We start from the raw sequence: 20,249 nt of genomic DNA, 5'->3' as shown, positions 1-20,249 counted from the left end.
TTCTGCAGATGTTATCACAAGTGCAGCAAAATGCTTATGTTTCAACCTTCAACAGTGCAGTATACCTAACAACACAAAACAATACCCCCCCACCATAATTTGCAAATTAATTCATTAAAAATCCTACAATGTGATTTTCTGGATGTTTTTCTTCTCATTTTGTCTGTCATAGTTGAAGTGTACCTATGATGAAAATTACAGGCCTCTCTCATCTTTATAAGTGGGAGAACTTGCACAATTGGTGGCTGACTAAATACTTTTTTGTCCACTGTATATATAATGGAGGGTATGGACAGTATTGACAGTATATGAATAGGAAAGGAAAGGTGTGTACAGCAGTAGTTATATAGGGTGAACCTTGATTAGAATACAGTATATACATATGAAATGGGTAAAACAGGAAGTAAACATGATAAAAGTGTTCAATGACTATGTACAGTGCTTTCAGAAAGTATTCAGACCCCTTGCCTTTTTCTACATTTGATTAGGTTACAGCCTTACTCTAAAATTGATGAAATAGTTTTTTCCCTCATCAATCTTCACACATTATTCTACACACAATACCCCATAATAACAAAGCAAAAACTGTTTTTTAGACATTATTGGGTATGAAGCTACAAGCTTGGCACAACTGTATTTGGGGAGGTTCTCCCATTCTTCTCTGCAGATCCTCTCAAGCTCTGGTTGGAAGGGGAGCGTCGCTGCACAGCTATTTTCAGGTTTCTCCAGAGATGTTCGAACGGGTTCAAGTCCGGGCTCTGGCTGGGCGACTCAAGGACATTCAGAGACTTGTCCCGAAGCCACTCCTGCATTGTCTTGGCTTTATGCTTAAGGTCATTGTCCTGTTGGAAGGTGAACATTTGCCCCAGTCTAAGGTCCTGAGCGCTCTGCAGCAGGTTTTCATCGAGGATCTTTCTGTACTTTGCTCCGTTCATCTTTCCCTTGATCCTGACTAGTTTCCCAGTCCCTGCCGCTGAAAAACATCCCCACAGCATGATGCTGCCACCACCATAGCAATGGTGCCAGCTTTCCTCTAGGTGTGATGCCTGGAATTCAGGCCAAATAGTTTAATCTTGGTTCTATCAGACCAGTGAATCTTGTTTCTCATGGTCTGAGAGTCTTTAGGTGCCTTTTGGCAAACTCCAAGCTGGCTGTCATGTGCCTTTTACTGAGGAATGGCTTCCATCTGGCCACTCTACCATAAAGGCCTGATTAGTGGAGTGCTGCAGAGATGGTTGTCCTTCTGGAAGGTTCTCCCATCTCCACAGAGGAACTCTAGAGCTATGTCAGAGTGGCCATTAGGTTCTTGGTCATCTCCCTGACCAAGGCCCTTCTCCCCCGATTGCTAAGTTTGGCTGGGTGGCCAGCTCTAGAGATTCTTGGTGATTCCAAAGTTCTTCCATTTAAGAATGAGGCCACTGTGTTCTTGGGGACCTTCAACACTGCAGATTTGTTTTGGTACTCTCCCCCAGATCTGTGCCACGACAGAATGCTCTCTTGGGTCTCTACGGACAATTCCTTCCACCTCATGGCTTGGTTTTTGCTTTGACATGCATTGCCAACTGTGGAACCTTCTATAGACAGGTGTGTCATTTCCAAATAATTTCCAATCAGTTGAATTTACCACAGGTGGACTCCAATCAAGTTGTAAAAACATCTCAAGGATGATCAATGGAAACAGGATGCACCTGAGCTCAATTTCTAGTCTCATAGCAAAGGGTCTGAATACTTTTGTATGTTTTTTATTAATATTTATTTTATTTGCAAACATTTCTAAAAGCCTGTTTTTAGCTTTGTCATGTGGTATTGTTTGTAGATTGTTGAGGAATTGTTTTTATTTAATTTCATTTTAGATTTACAAAAGGTGGAAACATTCAAGGGGTCTGAATACTTTCTGAAGGCACTGTACATAGGACAGAACTTTGGAACCATAAATGGAAGAAGTTTGGTGCCATCCAGAACCTTTCTAGAGCTGGCCGCCCAGCCAAACTGAGCAATCTCTAAACTGGAGTTGACAGTAGTTTTTCAGAACCACAAAAGTTAATCATTTACAATATTAACAAGTCATGCTCTACTTTGGACAGTAGCTCCAAAGGTACATGAGACACAGTTTCAAACTACCATCTCCTGAAGCCCTAATGTCCAGTATCGGATTATAGTATGCCACAGTTAGTATCCTGCGGAACAGGCTCCTGATTCCTCCTCAGCCTCTCCTGCCATCTTAGACCCAGTCCATCCCGCTGGTCTTGGGCAGGTGTCAGGGCTGGACGGTGAGGTGGTGAGACATGGCTGCAGCGGCACAGACTCCCAGGGGTCCTCAACCCCTGCACCAACACAGTCCTGGGGCAGCCCGGCCAGCCGTAACATTGCAGAACCCCCCACAAACCCTCTCAGCCCCCCAGCCAGTGCCCGTGAGGCTGCCCTGAGCCCCCCTGCCCGCCTTCGTCGCCCTGATGCTGCCCCCCTACCTCGCCCCAAAGCCAGTTCAGTCAGGAAGCCCAGGCTCTGGGAGGGGAGGCTGAAGAGCGGCAGCCCCCTGAAGAGCTCAGGTAGGGGGCGGCAGCCGCCGGGAGGCAGACACTCAAATTGCACAAGGGTGAAGCGTTCGCCGGCACGGCCCTGCAAGTAGTCCGCTAGAATGCAGCTGAGCGAGGCACTGAAGACATCCGAATACGGAGAACGACACCCCACCCCTGACTCCTCGTCACACCCCCTCCCCCAGAGAGTATCCCTCTCCCAGCCCCGGCTTCCCCGACTGCCCCACTCCTCAGCCCTCTCCCAGGCTGCCTGGGTCAGCACCAGCACCACTTTCCCCCCCTGTCTCTGCAGGCGATCAAGCCGGGAGTGGAGCCATGGAACCGGTCCCAGGACACTGAGCTCGGCCTGGCTCCACAGGTCTAGAGATACACTGAAGCCCAGAGAGGAGAGGGACAAGCCCAGACGACACACCAGACCCAGCACAGCCTGATCATTGTCAGGAGGGTACAGCAACACAATGTGGCCACCTCCTACTGCACCTGGGAGAGAGAGGGAGAGGGAGAGGGAGGGGGGGAGACGAGAGAAAGAGATAAGGTAGAGAAAAGAGGGAGAGGGGGAGGACAGAAAGAAGAGCGGCCGAGGAAATGAGATCCAAGAGGAGAGAGAAAAAAGGGATAGAGAGAGGGTGGTTATTCTTCTGAAGCATGAAGAAAGAATATAATTGGATTCAGATATAATTGGAGACAGTGAATTGTGAGGGAATGTTTTAAAGGCTTATCTTACCTTTTATGTCCTCATCTTTCAACCATCTCCACACGTATCCTGTGGGGGAGATAAAAAAGTGCTAGAATAATGATGAGATGTGTGTGCCGAAAATGTCAGGCTGGCACCCAGGCTAGTAATATTATATTCATATATAGTTAATACATTTAGTGATTAGATAGCTTCAGAGGTAATAATATTGATAATATATAGCTGCATCACTAACCTTTGAGAGCACCATGTATGACGTAGGCCCCAAGTATTGCCAAACAGATTAGTAGCAGCCCTATCAGGAGAGTCAGGAGCCATCGGTTCCGTGGTGCTATAGGGGAAGTCAGTCTGATTACATACAGCTGTGGACCAATGCCTCATAATCCATCATTGTATCCATTATTTCTGCCAAATATCCTCTTTAGCTAATTTAGCACGAATCTCTATGCTGCGCGTTATAGAGACACAGATTAACCAAAGACCTAACCTGTTAATAATCCAGTATATTTCACTCTTAGTATAAATGGTTCCAAAAAGGTTCTTCGCCTTTGACCCATAGGAGAACCATTTTTTGTTCCAGGTAGAACCCTCTGTGAAAAGGGTTCTACCTGGAACCAAAATGGGTTCTGCAAAGGGTTCTCATATGGGGACAGCAAATGAAACATTTTGGTTTCTAGATAGCACCTTTTTTCTAAGAGTGTGGGTCAGTTGCATTAATGAATTGATGACCATTTAACCAATCCTTAGTACAGCCAAATACAGCATACAACCAGTTTAGAACTATAGGTAAACCTTGTAAAATGTAACATATTGACCATCAGGGGTGAAATGCATACTTGCAAATGGACACACGGGATCCAGCTTTGTATCCATCCCCTGTACTTTCATCTAGACAACAAGAAACAGTGCGGTGTCAGGCATAAACACTTACAGTACTGCATTTCAGAGTAAGTACAGGCTCACAATGTCATTCAAACAGTGCACTCTGTCCACAGGTCAGTGGAGAAGTGTTTACCTGGACACACAGAGCAGGATGAGGGTTCACATTGATGAACTCTCCTCTTTTCTGTAAAAAAACAGACAGAAACAGAAACTCAACAGTCATATTCAGTAAGATCCTCAGTAAGCTCAAAGGTGAAGGGTAAGTCGACCTCACAAGGTAGGCCTTACCCAGTGTCCGTGGAGAGTGGGCGTCCACCCGGCATGTGTGTGCTTGTGCATCCTCTGCCTGGAGCCCTTCAACTCCTCGCAATGCCCCCCCGCTGAGCCCCTTCTACACAGCCACAGTTCCCCCTCCAGGCGACAGGGGGCAGTCACGTTCCAACTCAGCACTGTGCCATTCCCCACCTTCGTCTGAGCCTCCTCCACTGACAAGGACACGTTGTTGTCCCACATTCTTCTGAAAAGCTCTGAGAGAGGAATGGAGACATTTGGGTGTTACAATAACAAATGTTTCCAGTCCAGAGTCAAGAGTTCTGCGGTAGGGAGGGAATCTGATTGAACTCCTTACCTTTGTTGTTCATGAAGGGGCAGATCTCTCTGCGTAGATTATGTCCCTTCCACCAAACCTGTTGTAAAGCAACATACAAGGAATGTGCACAAGTGACTCCTACATGACAAGGATCATGACTATTCAATTCAGCTTTGGAAACAAGTTGTTCCTCAGATTCGGTATGCCGAGCTGCAGAAAAATCAAGCAATGTTTACCTGAAAGCACAGACAGGGCGCTATAGACCTCAATGGAATGCTCATCTCTCTCTGGCTCTGAAAGAAGAAGAAAGGGTGTGAGAAAGAGAAGGTGACAGTGAATTAGGAGGTCACAGCTGGACCTTGTAAAAAAAAAAGTGTAACTTTTCTTTATACATACTGACCCACTTCTGGTATCTGCAAGGTTCTCCAGTCCCGAACATCTGGCACATGCCCATCTCACTGGTCGGTGTCTTGTTAGAACTGTCCAGTTGGAGCACAGCCACACCTCTCTTCTTATCAATCACAGCTCTGAGCTTGGGCGCTGAGACATATAGTACCGGTCAAAATTTTGGACACACCTATTCATTTAAAGGTTTTTCTTTGTTTTTACAATTTTTAGATATTGTAGAATAATAGTGAAAACATCAAAACTATGAAATAATATGGAATCATGTAGTAACCAAAAAGTTTAAATAAATCAAAATATATTTTATATCTAAAATTCTTCAAAGTAGCCACCCTTTGCCTTGGTGACAGCCTTGCACAAGCTTTGTATTCTCTCAACCAGCTTCATGTGGTAGTCAACTGGAATGCATTTAAATTGACAAGTGTGATTTGTTAAAAGTTAATTTGTGGAATTTCTTTCCTTCTTGATGGGTTTGAGCCAATCAGTTGTGTTGTGACAAGGTAGGGGTGGTATACAGAAGTTATCACACTCTTCCAACCCGGATGTTTTAGTCGTGTCTGAATCCTGGCTTAGGAAAACCACCAAAAATCTTGAAATCTCAATCGCTAATTATAACATTTTCCACCAAGATAGAACTGCCAAAGGGGGCGGTGTTGCATCTACTGCAGAGATAGCTGCAGAGTTCTGTATTACTATCCAGGTCTGTACACAAACAATTCGAGCTTCTACTTCTAAAAATTCACCTTTCCAGAAACAAGTCTCTCACTGTTGCCGCTTGCTATAGACCTCCCTCTGCCCCCAGCTGTGCCCTCGATACCATATGTGAATTGATTGCCCCCATCTATCTTCTGAGCTCGTGCTACTAGGTGACCTAAACTGGGACATGCTTAACACCCCGGCCATCCTACAATCCAAGCTTGATGCCCTCAATCTCACACAAATTATCAATGAACCTACCAGGTACAACTTCAAATCCGTAAACACGGGCACCCTCATAGATGTCACCCTAACTAACTTGCCCTCCAAATACACCTCTGCTGTTTTCAATCAAGATCTCAGCGATCACTGCCTCATTGCCTGCATCTGTAATGGGTCTGCGACCAAACGACCACTGTCAAACGCTCCCTGAAACACTTCTGCGAGCAGGCCTTTCTAATTGACCTGGCCGGGGTATCCTGGAATGACATTGACCTCATCCCGTCAGTAGATGATGCCTGAATATTCTTTAAAAGTGCCTTCCTCACCATCTTAAATCAGCATGCCCCATTCAAAAAATGTAGAACTAGGAATAGATATAGTCCTTGGTTCACTCCAGACCTGTCTGGCCTTGACCAGCACAAAAACATCCTGTGGCGTTCTGCATTAGCATCAAATAGCCCCTGTGATATGCAACTTTTCAGGGAAGTTAGGAACAAATACACACAGGCAGTTAGGAAAGCTAAGGCTAGCTTTTTCAAACAGAAATTTGCATCCTGTATTATTACAAACTCAAAAAAGTTCTGGGACACTGTAAAGTCCATGGAGAATAAGAGCACCTCCTCCCAGCTGCCCACTGCTCTGAGGCTAGGAAATACTGTCACCACCGATAAATCCACTATAATTGAGAATTTCAATAAGCATTACTCTACGGCTGGCCATGCTTTCCACCTGGCTGCTATTACCCCGGTCAACTGCCCGGCACCCTCCACAGCAACCTGCCAAAGCCCCTACCATTTCTCCTTTACCCAAATCCAGATAGCTGATGTTCTGAAAGAGCTGCAAAATCTGGACCCCTACAAATCAGCCGGGCTAGACAATCTGGACCCTCTATTTCCAAAATGATCTGCCAAAATTGTTGCAACCCCTATTACTAGCCTGTTCAACCTCTCTTTCGTATCGTCTGAGATTCCCAAAGATTGGTAAGCTGACACGGTCATCCCCCTCTTCAAAGGGGGAGACACTAGACCCAAACTGCTACAGACCTATATCTATCCTACCCCGTCTTTCTAAGGTCTTCGAAAGCTAAGTTAACAAACAGATTACCAACCATTTCGAATCCCACCGTACCTTCTCCGCTATGCAATCTGGTTTCAGAGCTGGTCATGGGTGCACCTCAGCCACGCTCAAGGTCCTAAACGACATCATAACTGCCATCGATAAGAGACATTACTGTGCAGCCGTATTCATCGACCTGGCCAAGGCTTTCGACTCAGTAAATCACCACATTCTCATTGGCAGACTCGACAGCCTTGGTTTCTCAAATGATTGCCTCGCCTGGCTTACCAACTACTTCTCTGATAGAGTTCAGTGTGTCAAATCGGAGGGCCTGTTGTCCGGACCTCTGGCAGTCTCTATGGGGGTGCCACAGGGTTCAATCCTCGGGCTGACTCTCTTCTCTGTATACATCAATGAAGTTGCTCTTGCTGCTGGTGATTCTCTGGTACACCTCTACACAGACAACACCATTCTGTATACTTCTGGCCCCTCTTTGGACACTGTGTTAGCTAACCTCCAGACGAGCTTCAATACCATACAACTCTCCTTCCGTGGCCTCCAACTGCTTTTAAATGCAAGTAAAACTAAAAGCATGCTATTCAACCGATCACTGCCCGCACCTGCTCGCACGTCCAGCATCAATACTCTGGACGGCTCTGACTTAGAATACGTGGACAACTACAAATACCTAGGTGTCTGGTTAGACTGTAAACTCTCCTTCCAGACTCACATTAAGCATCTCCAATCCTAAATTAACTCTAGAATTGGCTTCCTATATCACAACAAAGCATCCTACACTCATGCTGCCAAACATACCCTCGTAAAACTGACTATCCTACCGATCCTCGACTTCGGTGATGTCATCTATAAAATAGCCTCCAACACTCTACTCAACAAACTGGATGCAGTCTATCACAGTGCCATCCGTTTTGTCACCAAAGCCCCATACACTACCCACCATTGCGACCTGTACACTCTCGTTGGCTGGCCCTCACTTCATATTCGTCGCCAAACCCACTGGCTCCAGGTCATCTATAAGTCTTTGTTAGGTTAAGCTCCGCCTTATCTCAGCTCACTGGTCACCATAGCAGCACCCACCCGTAGCATGCGCTCCAGCAGGTATATTTCACTGGTCACCCCCAAAGCCAATTACTACTTTGGCTGCCTTTCCTTCTAGTTTTCTGCTGCCTATGACTGGAAAGAATTGCAAAAATCACTGAAGCTGGAGACTCGTATCTCCCTCACTAACTTTAAGCATCAGCTGTCAGAGCAGCTCACAGATCACTGCACCTGTACATAGCCCATCTGTAAACAGCCCATCCATCTACCTACCTCATCCCCATACAGTATGTATTTATTTATCTTGCTCCTTTGCACCCCAGTATCTCTACTTGCACATTCATCTTCTGCACATCTACCATTCCAGTGTTTAATTGCTATATTGTAATTATTTCACCACCATGGCCTATTTATTGCCTTAACTCCCTTATCTTGCCTCATTTGCACTCACTGTATATATACTTTTTGTTTCCTTTTGTTCTACTGTATTACTGACTATGTTTTGTTTATTCCGTGTGTAACTCTGTGTTGTTGTATGTGTCGAATTGCTATGCTTTATCTTGGCCAGGTTGCAGTTGCAAATTAGAACTTGTTCTCAAATAGCCTACCTGGTTAAATAAAGGTGTTCTCAACTAGCCTCCCTGGTTAAATAAAGGTGTTCTCAACTAGCCTTCCTTGGTTAAATAAAGGTGTTCTCAACTAGCCTACCTGGTTAAATAGAGGTGAAATAAAATAAAACAGCCCTATTTGGTAAAAGACCAAGTCTATATTATGGCAAGAACAGCTCAAATAAGCAAAGAGAAACGACAGTCCATCACCAGACCGAAACATTAAAGGAAGACACAGAGTTATCCCTGCTGCAGAGGATAAGTTCATTAGAGTTTCCAGCCTCAGATTGCAGCCCAAATAAATGCTTCACAGAGTTCAAATAACAGACACATCTCAACATCAACTGTTCTGAGGAGATTGCGTGGATCAGGCCTTCATGGTCGAATTGCTGCAAAGAAACCACTACTAAGGACACCAATAATAAGAAGAGACTTGCTTGGGCCAAGAAACACAAGCAATGGACATTAAACCGATGGAAATCTGTCCTCTGGTCTGATGAGTCCAAATTGGAGATGTTTGGTTCCAACCGCCGTGTCTTTGTGAGATGCAGAGTAGGTGAACGGATGATCTCCGCATGTGTGGTTCCCACCGTGAAGCATGTGGGAGGTGTGATGGTGGGGGTGCTTTGCTGGTGACACTGTCTGTGATTTATTTAGATTTCAAGGTACACTTAACCAGCATGGCTAACACAGCATTCTGCAGCCATCCCATCTGGTTTGGGGTTAATGGGACTATAATTTGTTTTCAACAGGACAATGACCAAACACACCTCCAGGCTGTGTAAGGGCTATTTGACCAAGAAGGAGAGTGATGGAGTGCTGCGTCAGATGACCTAGACTACACAATCACCCAACCCCAACTAAATTGAGATAGTTTGGGATGAGTTGGACCGCAGAGTGAAGGAAAAGCAGCCAACAAGTGCTCAGCGAATGTGGGAACTCCTGCAAGACTGTTGGAAAAGCATTCCAGGTGAAGCTGGTTGAGAGACTGCCAAGAGTGTGCAAAGCTGTCATCAATGCAAAGGGTGGCTACTTTGAAGAATCTCAAATCTAAAATGTATTTGGATTTGTTTAAAACTTTTTTGGTTGCTACATGATTCCATGTGTTATTTCATAGTTTTGATGTCTTCACTATTATTCTACAATGTAGGAAATAGTAATATAAAGAAAAACCCTTGAATGAGTAGGTGTGTGCAAACGTTTGACTGGTGCTGTATATCAAATGTCAATCAATAAGAGATTAAGGTTTAAACTAAAGCAGGTACAGTATGGGGATGCAGGGTTGCATTATAAATTACAGTGACTCACCATCACATTCTTTCACAACAGTATCTAGGTCAGGGGAACAAACTAAGAGATAGAGTGGGGGAAAGAGAGAGACAGAGAGAGCGAGAGAGAGAGAGAGAGAGAGAGAGAGGGGTAGTCAAAATTCATGATCTGAGGAATGTACACTACCAGTCAAAAGTTTTAGAACACCTAACCATTCAAGGGTTTTTCTTTATGTTTTACTATCTTCTACATTGTAGAATAATAGTGAAGACATCAAAACTATTAAATAACACATATGGAATCATGTAGTAACCAAAAAAGTGTTAAGCAAATCAAGATATATTTTAAATTGGAGATTCTTCAAATAGCCATCCTTTGCCTTGATGACAGCTTTGTACACTCTTGGCATTCTCTCAAACAGCTTCATGAGGTAGTCACCTAGAATGCACTTAAATTAACAGGTGTGCTTTCTTAAAAGTTATCTTGAGGAATTTCTTTCCTTCTTAATGCGTTTGAGCTAATCAGTTGTGTTGTGACAAGGTAGGGGTGGTAAACAGAAGATAGCCCTATTTGGCAAAAGACCAAGTCCATATAATGGCAAGAACAGCTCAAATAAGCAAAGAGAAATTACAGTCCATCATTACTTTAAGACATGAAGGTCAGTCAATATGGAACATTTCAAGAACTTTTAAAGTTTGTTCAAGGGCTGTCGAAAACCATCAAGCGCTATGATGAAACTGGCTCTCATGAGGACTGCCACAGGAAAGGAAGACCCAGAGTTACCTCTGCTGCAGAGGATAAGTTCATTAGAGTTTCCAGCCTCAGAAAAGGGGGAATTAACTGCACCTCAGATTGCAGTCCAAATAAATGCTTCACAGAGTTCAAGTGACAGACACATCTCAACATCAACTGTTCAAAGGAGACTGCGTAAATCAGGCCTTCATGGTCGAATTGCTGCAAAGAAACCATTACTAAAGGACCCCAATAATAAGAAGAGATATGCTTGGGCCAAGAAACACAAGCAATGGACATTAGACCAGTGGAAATCTGTCCTTTGGTCTGATGAGTCCAAATTGGAGATGTTTGGTTCCAGCCTCCGTGTCTTTGTGAGACGCGGTGTATGTAAACCGATGATCTCCACATGTGTGGTTCCCACTGTGAAGCATGGAGGAGGAGGTGTGATGGTGGGGATTGCTTTGCTGGTGACACTGTCAGTGATTTATTTAGAATTTAAGGCATACTTAACCAGCATGGCTACCACAGCATTCTGCAGCGATGCGCCATCCCATCTGGTTTGAGCTTAGTGGGACTATAATTTGTTTTTTAACAGGACAATGACCGAAAACACACCTTCAGGCTGTGTAAGGACTATTTTACCAAGAAGAAGAGTGATGCAGTGCTGCATCAGATGACCTGGCCTCCACAATCCCCTGACTTTGACCCAATTGAGATGTTTTGGGATGAGTGGGACCGCAGAGCGAAGGAAAAGCAGCCAACAAGTGCTCAGCATATGTGGGAACTCCTTCAAGACTGTTGGAAAAGCATTCCAGGTGAAGCTGGTTGAGAGAATGCCGAGAGTGTGCAAACTGTCATCAAGGCAAAGGGTTGCTATTGGAAGAATCTCAAATATTAAATATATTTTGATTTGTTTAACACTTTTTTGGTTACTACATGATTCCATATGTGTTATTTCATAGTTTTGATGTCTTCACTATTATTCTATAATATAGAAAGAAAAAAAATTAAATAATGAGAAACCCTTGAATGAGTAAGTGTTCTAAAACTTTTGACCGGTAGTGTATGCATATCAATAACATCTTTATAGTACAGCTATGGTATTGTGGTATAAAGAATGCCACTTACCATCTTCTAAGGAGGGGATAGTGGTGGTAACGGAGGTATATAATGCGTGGACGATGACTGGACTTCCATATTGTACTGGCTCTGGCTCCAACAATATGGACAGCCACAGCTACAGAAGTCAAACATGAACCTATTATACACTAGGCTATATGTTCTTTCCACTAAACAACCCTTGGAGTGCCCAAAGTTACCCAAAATAACCCTAACATTTTGAATAGACAACAGTTTAATGACAGGCGATAAAGGGAATGTGTACCTCAGGAAGGTGCTGGTCCCCCAGAGCTGAATGGATCAATGTAAATGTCACTTCTTTGCAGCGATTCAAAATGTTTGGGTAGCTGTAACACACGGTTACAGAAGCTGCTGGAACACACAGTCGGAGAGACAACAAACAATGTATTATTTACCATGAGAAAATGCAAAAGACACATGAACAGTCAACCACAAGTTTAGATTGAGTGACTTTCATTTATTTTACTTGACCAACTTGTACGCCCAAGGAGTGTGTGTGGGTGTGTTTTCTCTCTTTTGACACACTCTTTTTGATTACCTGTTGTGCTGCGTGGCATCCCTAGGAGACTCTCTTCTCTTAATTCCTTCTGGTTAGAGCTGTCATCTTCGTCTCTGTAGTCACCAGACACTTCCTGGTCCTCTTGTTTATCTGGGACAGCAGAAACAGCAACAACATGTAATGCATCAACAAATGAGAACAGCAAGAGTTAAGAATAACCTGCAAATGCCCCACAACCTATCAATACATCAATACACCCTATCAATAGAACCTATCAATACATCAATACACCCTATCAATAGAACCTATCAATACATCAATACACCCTATCAATACAACGTATCAATACATCAATACAACCTATCAATACAACCTATCAATACATCAATACAACCTATCAATATAATCTATCAATACAATCCTGCTGTAGGTATGGCATGCTCCTGTCCCAGGCACAGTGACTTCCTGTTGGAGTTAAGGTTAGTTGTGTAGTTAGGGATAGTGGTATGGTAGAGTATGGACTAAAGACTATGGAATAGCATCCAGATATCACAGTTGCCTATGATGATAGTGTCTACTGCAACTGAATGGTTGAAGCTGTAGGGCTACCTTTGATTGTGAAGTAGACCGTGACTCGCAGGCAGGGTTTGCAGTATTGGCCGTTCGTGCAACACAGAAACACGCTGAGCTCCAGCCGGCTAACTTTCACAGGACCCTTCATGCCAGGAAAGGCAACATCTAAGATGCAGAAGGGACAGAGAAATCGATAGAGAGAGAGAGAGAGAGAGAGAGAGAGAGAGAGAGAGAGAGAGAGAGAGAGAGAGAGAGAGAGAGAGAGAGAGAGAGAGAAATGTCAATGTCATGATAAGTGTTCTAATATATTTTGGCTTATGATGGACTATATATGCTTTGTATGGTCTCACCTTTTACACTGCAGTCAGTCAGGCCCTAAGGAAACATACCAGACCAGACATATGATTGTGTAATTATTATTGAAATACATAGTAATACTTCCACTTGATATACGTGACACATGTTCTTCCGTTTAACTGCACACAACTACACTAGAGGTCAATTCTCATGACCTTGCTCCCAGAACCGTATCCTTGGAAATGGTCAACAGCAGTGGAGATGGAACACTCAAGCCCTAGGATTGGGTGTCACGCTCTAGCCTGGTCATGAATACATAATGAGCATTAAAACTTTGATGTGTTTTTGTGTGTGCTACAGTACAGACTGAGGTACATCGCATCTGTCAATCAAAACATAAATCTGCTCACTCAAACTGATCAAGTGTTTAACCAGCGCTGACCCATTCCCATTTTCCACATTTTGCTCTGTTAACCCTTGTTCTAAAATGGATTAGATTTTTTTTTAAATCCTCATCAATCTACACACAATACCCCACAATGACAAAGTGAAAACAGAAATACCTTATTTACAGTTGAAGTCTGAAGTTTACATACACCTTAGCCAAATACATTTCAACTCAGTTTTTCACAATTCATGACATTTAATGCTAGTAAAAATTCAATGTCTTAGGTCAGCTAGGATCACCACTTTATTTTAAGAATGTGAAATGTCAGAATAATAGTAGAGAGAATTATATATTTCAGCTTTTATTTCTTTCATCACATTCCCAGTGGGTCAGAAGTTTACATACACTCAATTAGTATTTGGTAGCATTGCCTTTAAATTGTTTAACTTGGGTCAAACGTTTCGGGTAGCCTTCCACAAGCTTCCCACAATAAGTTGGGTGAATTTTGGCCCATTCCTCCTGACAGAGCTGGTGTAATTTGTAGGTCTCCTTGCGCGAACACTTTTTCAGTTCTGCCCACAGGTTTTCTATAGGATTGAGGTCAGGGCTTTGTGATGGCCACTCCAATAAGCCATTTTGCCACAACTTTGGAAGTATGCTTGGGGTCATTGTCCATTTGGAAGACCCATTTGCGACCAAGCTTTAACTTCCTGACTGATGTCTTGAGATGTTGCTTCAATATATCCACATACTTTTTCCTCATGATGCCATCTATTTTGTGAAGTGCACCAGTCCCTCCTGCAGCAAAGCACCTCCACAACATGATGCTGCCAACCATGCTTCACGGTTGGGATGGTGTTCTTCGGCTTGCAAGCCTCCCCCTTTTTGCTCCAAACATAACAATGGTCATTATGGCCAAACAGTTCTATTTTTGTTTCATCAGACCAGAGGACATTTCTCCAAAAAGTACGATCTTTGTCCCCATGTGCAGTTGCAATCGTAGTCTGGATTTTTTATGGCGGTTTTGGAGCAGTGGCTTCTTCCTTGCTGAGCGGCCTTTCAGGTTATGTCAACATAGGACTTGTTTTACTGTTGATATAGATACTTTTGTACCTGTTTCCTGCGTCTTCACAAGGTCCTTTGCTGTTGTTCTTGGATTGATTTGCACTTTTCGCACCAAAGTACGTTCATCTCTAGGAGACAGAACGCGTCTCCTTCCTGAGCGGTATGATGGCTGCGTGGTCCCATGGTGTTTATACTTGAATACTATTGTTTGTACAGATGAACATGGCATTTGCAAATTGCTCCCAAGGATGAACCACACTTGTGGAGGTCTACCATTTGTTTTGGCTGATTAATTTGGATTTTCCCATGATGTCAAGCAAAGAGGCACTGAGTTTGAAGGTAGGCCTTGAAATACATCCACAGGTTCACCTCCAATTGACTCAAATGATGTCATTTAGCCTATCAGAAGCTTCTAAAGCCATGACATCATTTTCTGGAATTTTCCAAGCTGTTTAAAGGCACAGTCAACTTAGTGTATGTTGGGCCGGGTGGCGCAGTGGTTAAGGGCGCTGTACTGCAGCGCCAGCTGTGCCATCAGAGACTCTGGGTTCGCGCCTAGGCTCTGTCGTAACCGGCCGCGAGGTCCGTGGGGCGACGCACAATTGGCCTAGCGTCGTCCGGGTTAGGGAAGGTTTGGCAGGTAGGGATGTCCTTGTCTCATCGCGCACCAGCGACTCCTGTGGCGGACCAGGCGCAGTGTGTTGCCAAGGTTGCCAGGTGCACGGGTTGGATGGTTGGGTTGGATTCCAGGTTGGATGCTCGCTGTGTAAAGAAGCAGTGCGGCTTGGTTGGGTTGTGTATCGGAGGACGCATGACTTTCAACCTTCGTCTCTCCCGAGCCCGTACGGGAGTTGTAGCGATGAGACAAGATAGTAGCTAATAAATAAAAAAACAATTGGATACCACAAAATTGGGGAGAAAAAGGGGTAAAATAAAATAAAAAATTAAAACTTAGTGTATGTAAGCTTCTGACCCACTGGAATTGTGATACAGTGAATTATAAGTGAAATAATCTGTCTGTAAATAATTGTTGGAAAAATTACTTGCGTCATGCACAAAGTAGATGTCCTGATCGACTTAACAAAGAATTTGTGGAATGGTTGAAAAATGAGTTTTAATGACCCCAACCTAAGTGTATGTAAACTTCCAACTTCAACTGCACATAAGCATTCAGACCCTTTGCTATGAGACTCGAAATTGAGCTCATCCTGTTTCCATTGATCATCCTGGAGATGTTTCTACAACTTGATTTGAGACCACCTGTGGTAAATTCAAAAATTGGACATGATTTGGAAAGGCACAGACCTGTCTCTATAAGATTCCGCAGTTGACAGTGCAAACCAAGCCAAGAGGTTGAAGGAATTGTCCATAGAGCTCCAAGACAGGATTGTGTCGAGGTAAAGATCTGGGGAAGGGTACCAAAAAATGTCTGCAGCATTGAAGGTCCCCAAGAACACAATAGCCTCCATCATTCTTAAATGGAAGAAGTTTGGAACTGTCACGACTTCCGCCGAAGTTGGTGCCTCTCCTTGTTTGGGCGGCGTTCGACGGTCGACATCACCGGCTTTCTAGCTGCCACCGATCCACGTTTCTTTTTCCATTTGTTTTGTCTTGATTGTACACACCTGGTTCCCATTACATTATTATTATTTCCCTATTTAAGCCTCTGGTTCTCATTATGTTTTGTGCGTGATTGTTCCTGGTTTTGTGTTAGGGTTTGTTATCCCTGCGTGGATTTATTGGCTGATTATTTTTCAGAGTAAAGTACGTTGTTTTACTCAGTTCTGTGTCCTGCGCCTGACTCCGTCCTCACCTCTGCACAACTGACACTTGACAGGAACCACCAAGATTCTTCCTAGAGCTGGCCACTTGGCCAAACTGAACAATCGGGGGAGAAATGCCTTGGTCAGGGAGGTGACCAAAAACTTGATGGTCCCTCTGACAGAGCTCCAGAGTTCCTCTGTGGAGATGAGAGAATCATCCAGAAGGACAACCATCTCTACAGCATTCCACCAATTAGGCCTTTATGGTAGAGTGGCCAGACAGAAGCCACATGACAGCCCACTTGGACAGCCCACTTGGAGTTTGCCTAAAGGCACCTAAAGGAATCTCTGACCATGAGAAACAAGATTGAAGTCTTTGGCCTGAATGCCAAGCGTCACATCAGGAGGAAACCTGGCACCATCCCTACGGTGAAGCATGGTGGTGGCAGCATCATGCTGTGGGGGTATTTTTCAGCAGCAGGGACACCTCTCAGGACCTCAGACTGGGGCGAAGGTTCACCTTCCAATAGGACAACAACCCTAAGCACATAGCCAAGACAGGGTCTGAAAACTTATGTAAATGTCTTATTATTTTTTGCAAATATTTATAAAAACCTGTTTTTGCTTGTCATTATGGGGTATTGTGTGTAGATTAAAGAGGGAAAAAAATATTTTAGAATAAGGCTGTAATGTAGCAAAGTGTTGAAAAAGTCAAGGGGTCTGAATACTTTCCGAATGCACAGTATCCCAGACTAGATCAGGAATTTAGTTGCAGGTACTCTAGTTGTGATTTCTTTCTGACAGCCTCCTGCTAGATACGACATATGGCTGTGCATGGTGCGTGCACGTGAACTAAAGCTTGTCTGTGTGGTTGGTTTTGCATGTGTCTTCCACATATGACAGCTCACCCCCCACACACTCATATAAACACATACAAAGTCCACATTCATTTACATGTGGTAAAGAAAGCAACACAAGTGTGCACATGCACATCCAAGCACACAAGCACACACATATATGGCTGACCTGAGGCTGTCCTGAGTACACAAAATAAATATGGTGGTACAGGTGGGATTCTCATAAGCAGTTATACTCAAATATTGTTGTAGTACAGATCACACCAACATGCACAACATCCGACTTAACGGAAACTACAGGCCAAAACATTCCATGACCCCATCCAACATCATCAGAGAACAATCTGAGTAGACTGTCATAATGCTAAAACTATACAACCATATGGTAACGCTTCATTTTAAGGGGTCCTTATTGTTATAGTGTAATTACACTATCCGGGATCCTTGGGACGTCCTTACTCTAAAACCTAACCCTAAACTTAACCCCTACCCTACCCTTACCTTGACCTTAACCATAACCCTTAGCTAACCCTTAACCCTTACCTTAACCATTTTAAATGTCAACTTCAATGGAGTAAGGACATCCCAAGGATACTTACCAATCATACTTTTATGCAATAGCTATACCTTATCAGTATGTAGTCTAAATACAGTACTTGCACTATTAACTTCATATTTGAAATAATAAAAAAATCAATAAACAATTTAAGAAAACCTGACAGGCCTCATGTTAATTTACTCCTTCTTTTACCTGGTCGCAGGTGAGTCGATGTGAGCCATCTATCATCTGTAGTGCACCTGCAGATGGGGACGTTAGCTGCAGCAGTAACAGTAGGACAAAGTGAGTGCAAGGGAACAGGCGAGCCATTGGCACTACAACACCCCGTACAGAGCTTCTGTGTCCAAGGTCCAGGCCTTCTTGTGCCAGTGCCCTGTCCGGAAAGTCTGTCTGGAAAAGTGGAGGTAGTTGCGCAGATCAGGCTGATTCTAACACCATTACCTAGAGGCAAGATAATTACACTTGTCACAACCCAACATGTACTGGCAGTCCTCCAAAGTCACATTGTTTCTCAGTGAGGTCTTCCTGGGCATTGAAACAGGACCTGCCGAAGATCCTGGGCTACTGGAGACAGGTAGGCTTAACAGGATCCAACCTGGCTGAGGGAGAGAAGGGGGGGTAAGTTAATAAATTGCTAGCTGAAGTAGGCTACTAAAACTTTAAGCAGGCTACATTTCTGTATTGAATAAGATACATTTCTCAAGCACAGAACCAACTAATAACTGTATGTAATTCATATATCGATGCAGAGCAACTAATTAATATTTCAATTTCAAAGGTTAACTTCAATTTGACTTACAGTTGTGTGGACATGCACCTCCTGTATCAGGTTGATGGACAGTTCTCTAGCTAGTGATGCGGGTACTCTGTGACACTACACCCAATCTCCTGAAAATATCTCAAATGGCGTTCTATGAATGTAGAGTGAGTGTGCGACAGTCAGGAGGACAGAGGGGAGGTGTGTTTACCTGAAAAGGTGGCTCAATTGCACTGCATGGGGTTGGCAGTTAGATTTCTTGCTAATTTAGCTTTTTAAGTAAACCATGAGTCCAGTAGTTCTGAAAATGATGCTTATACAGACTCTGCTGCTTTCCATAGTCCACTAACAGGCAGGCACAGAATTGACAGAAGTTCAGTTGCAGTAGGCTAAACCCCGAAGGTCGAGTCTTATAAGCCTGAAATGAAACATTGTTAGCTTTTCTTTCTCCATAAGAGCTTAACCATTAACTAGGAAACTGAGATTGGCATGAGAGGTGAACAGAGGTAAATACCTAAAGTAGGCAGTCATTGTTCCATAGCCACTCTCAGGTCAGGCTGTCAGGTTTCAGCTGTTTCATGCTTTATGGTCTGATCCCAGGAATTCATTGGCACAGACACACATTTTATTATTCTTTTGCATTAGTTTGTTTCACATATCTGGAAGATGTTGAAACAGACTTTGTTTGTTAGTTAGCTTGTTGACTAAGCCGGGGTATGAATGAGATGGTTAGATGTAGGTTAGAGATGGGCTATGCCAGGTACAGTATGTACTCTATGCCATACATACAGTAGTTTCTCCATTTGTTTCATCTGATCAGTCCTGTAAGTCTGGCTTGTTGTTTCGCAACATCAACCGGCTGTCAGCTCATTTGTTTTACTGATAACATCAACCGGTTGAGTGGGGCAGAAATTACAGGTTGTTCTGAGCTCAGTTTAATGGAGAGAACCTATCATCACGCACCTGCAATGTTGACACGCTTTAAATAGGCACCTTTTCCACACAGATGCCTGAGGGAATAATGTTGATGTATGTTTGCTTAGCTGCTGTCAGAGAGATAAGCATGATGGCCTTTAAGACAAACTTACCATAGATAATACATAGAAGAAGATTGTCTATAGAAAGCATAAATGCAGAAGTTATTTTTATGAGGCCAACAGCTAATATCAAAGTGAAGGATATTTACAAAATAATACACATTTATTTTATTTTACAAAAGAACATTTCAAAATGTATGCAACAGGCACTTATAAGCCCACACACAATGGTAGAATGATAGATAGGGTAAACGCATAAACATTTGTTCTGAATACAGTTCATTTTAAAGGGGGCAATCTGCAGTTCAAACAATAACAAAGTGTTTCTCCACCACTGTTTCAGTAAACAACCTGAGGGACGGGGCTGAAGAAACATAACCACTCTCAGAGCTATGGATGCAAGAGCTGACCATCCATGACATCACAATGATCCTTTTAAGCATGTTTTGAGGCTAGGTTATGCAGTGGATGTTTACAATAACCTTGTTTTGAAAAAGTGGAGTAAAACAAGCAAAATATTATTTTGGTTTCTGATGGGGTATGCCAGTTGAACTAAGCTCAA

General features: G+C 43.5%; 2 protein-coding genes across 4 annotated transcripts in view; both read right to left on the bottom strand.

Annotated features, from left to right (window-relative positions):
- Window positions 1–1,726: 1,726 nt before the first annotated feature.
- Window positions 1,727–18,217, bottom strand: LOC112222235 (interleukin-17 receptor C-like). The gene is given in 17 exon segments (XM_042304011.1): window positions 1,727–2,253; window positions 2,256–3,017; window positions 3,262–3,300; window positions 3,467–3,562; window positions 4,068–4,119; window positions 4,247–4,297; window positions 4,402–4,640; window positions 4,742–4,799; window positions 4,939–4,995; window positions 5,103–5,242; window positions 10,057–10,098; window positions 11,881–11,989; window positions 12,137–12,243; window positions 12,431–12,541; window positions 13,001–13,129; window positions 13,315–13,339; window positions 18,086–18,217. Coding segments are annotated over 17 exon segments (2,166 nt in total). The 5' UTR covers window positions 18,203–18,217; the 3' UTR covers window positions 1,727–2,221.
- A 1,623-nt stretch (window positions 18,218–19,840) lies between these two features.
- The window catches only part of LOC112221320 (interleukin-17 receptor C), a 23,831-nt gene continuing 23,422 nt past the window's right edge, over window positions 19,841–20,249 (bottom strand). For all 3 annotated transcript variants that reach the window (XM_042304008.1, XM_042304010.1, XM_042304009.1), the window contains exon 17: window positions 19,841–20,249. This exon is cut by the window's right edge and continues 2,523 nt beyond it. The gene's annotated coding sequence lies outside the window, so the exon portion shown is untranslated.

The sequence above is a fragment of the Oncorhynchus tshawytscha genome, linkage group LG22 (genome assembly GCF_018296145.1).
Source record: "Oncorhynchus tshawytscha isolate Ot180627B linkage group LG22, Otsh_v2.0, whole genome shotgun sequence".
In the NCBI taxonomy this organism is placed as follows: Eukaryota; Metazoa; Chordata; class Actinopteri; order Salmoniformes; family Salmonidae; genus Oncorhynchus; species Oncorhynchus tshawytscha.
Note: the sequence above shows the minus strand (reverse complement) of the source record. Positions and strands in the feature narration are given on the sequence as shown.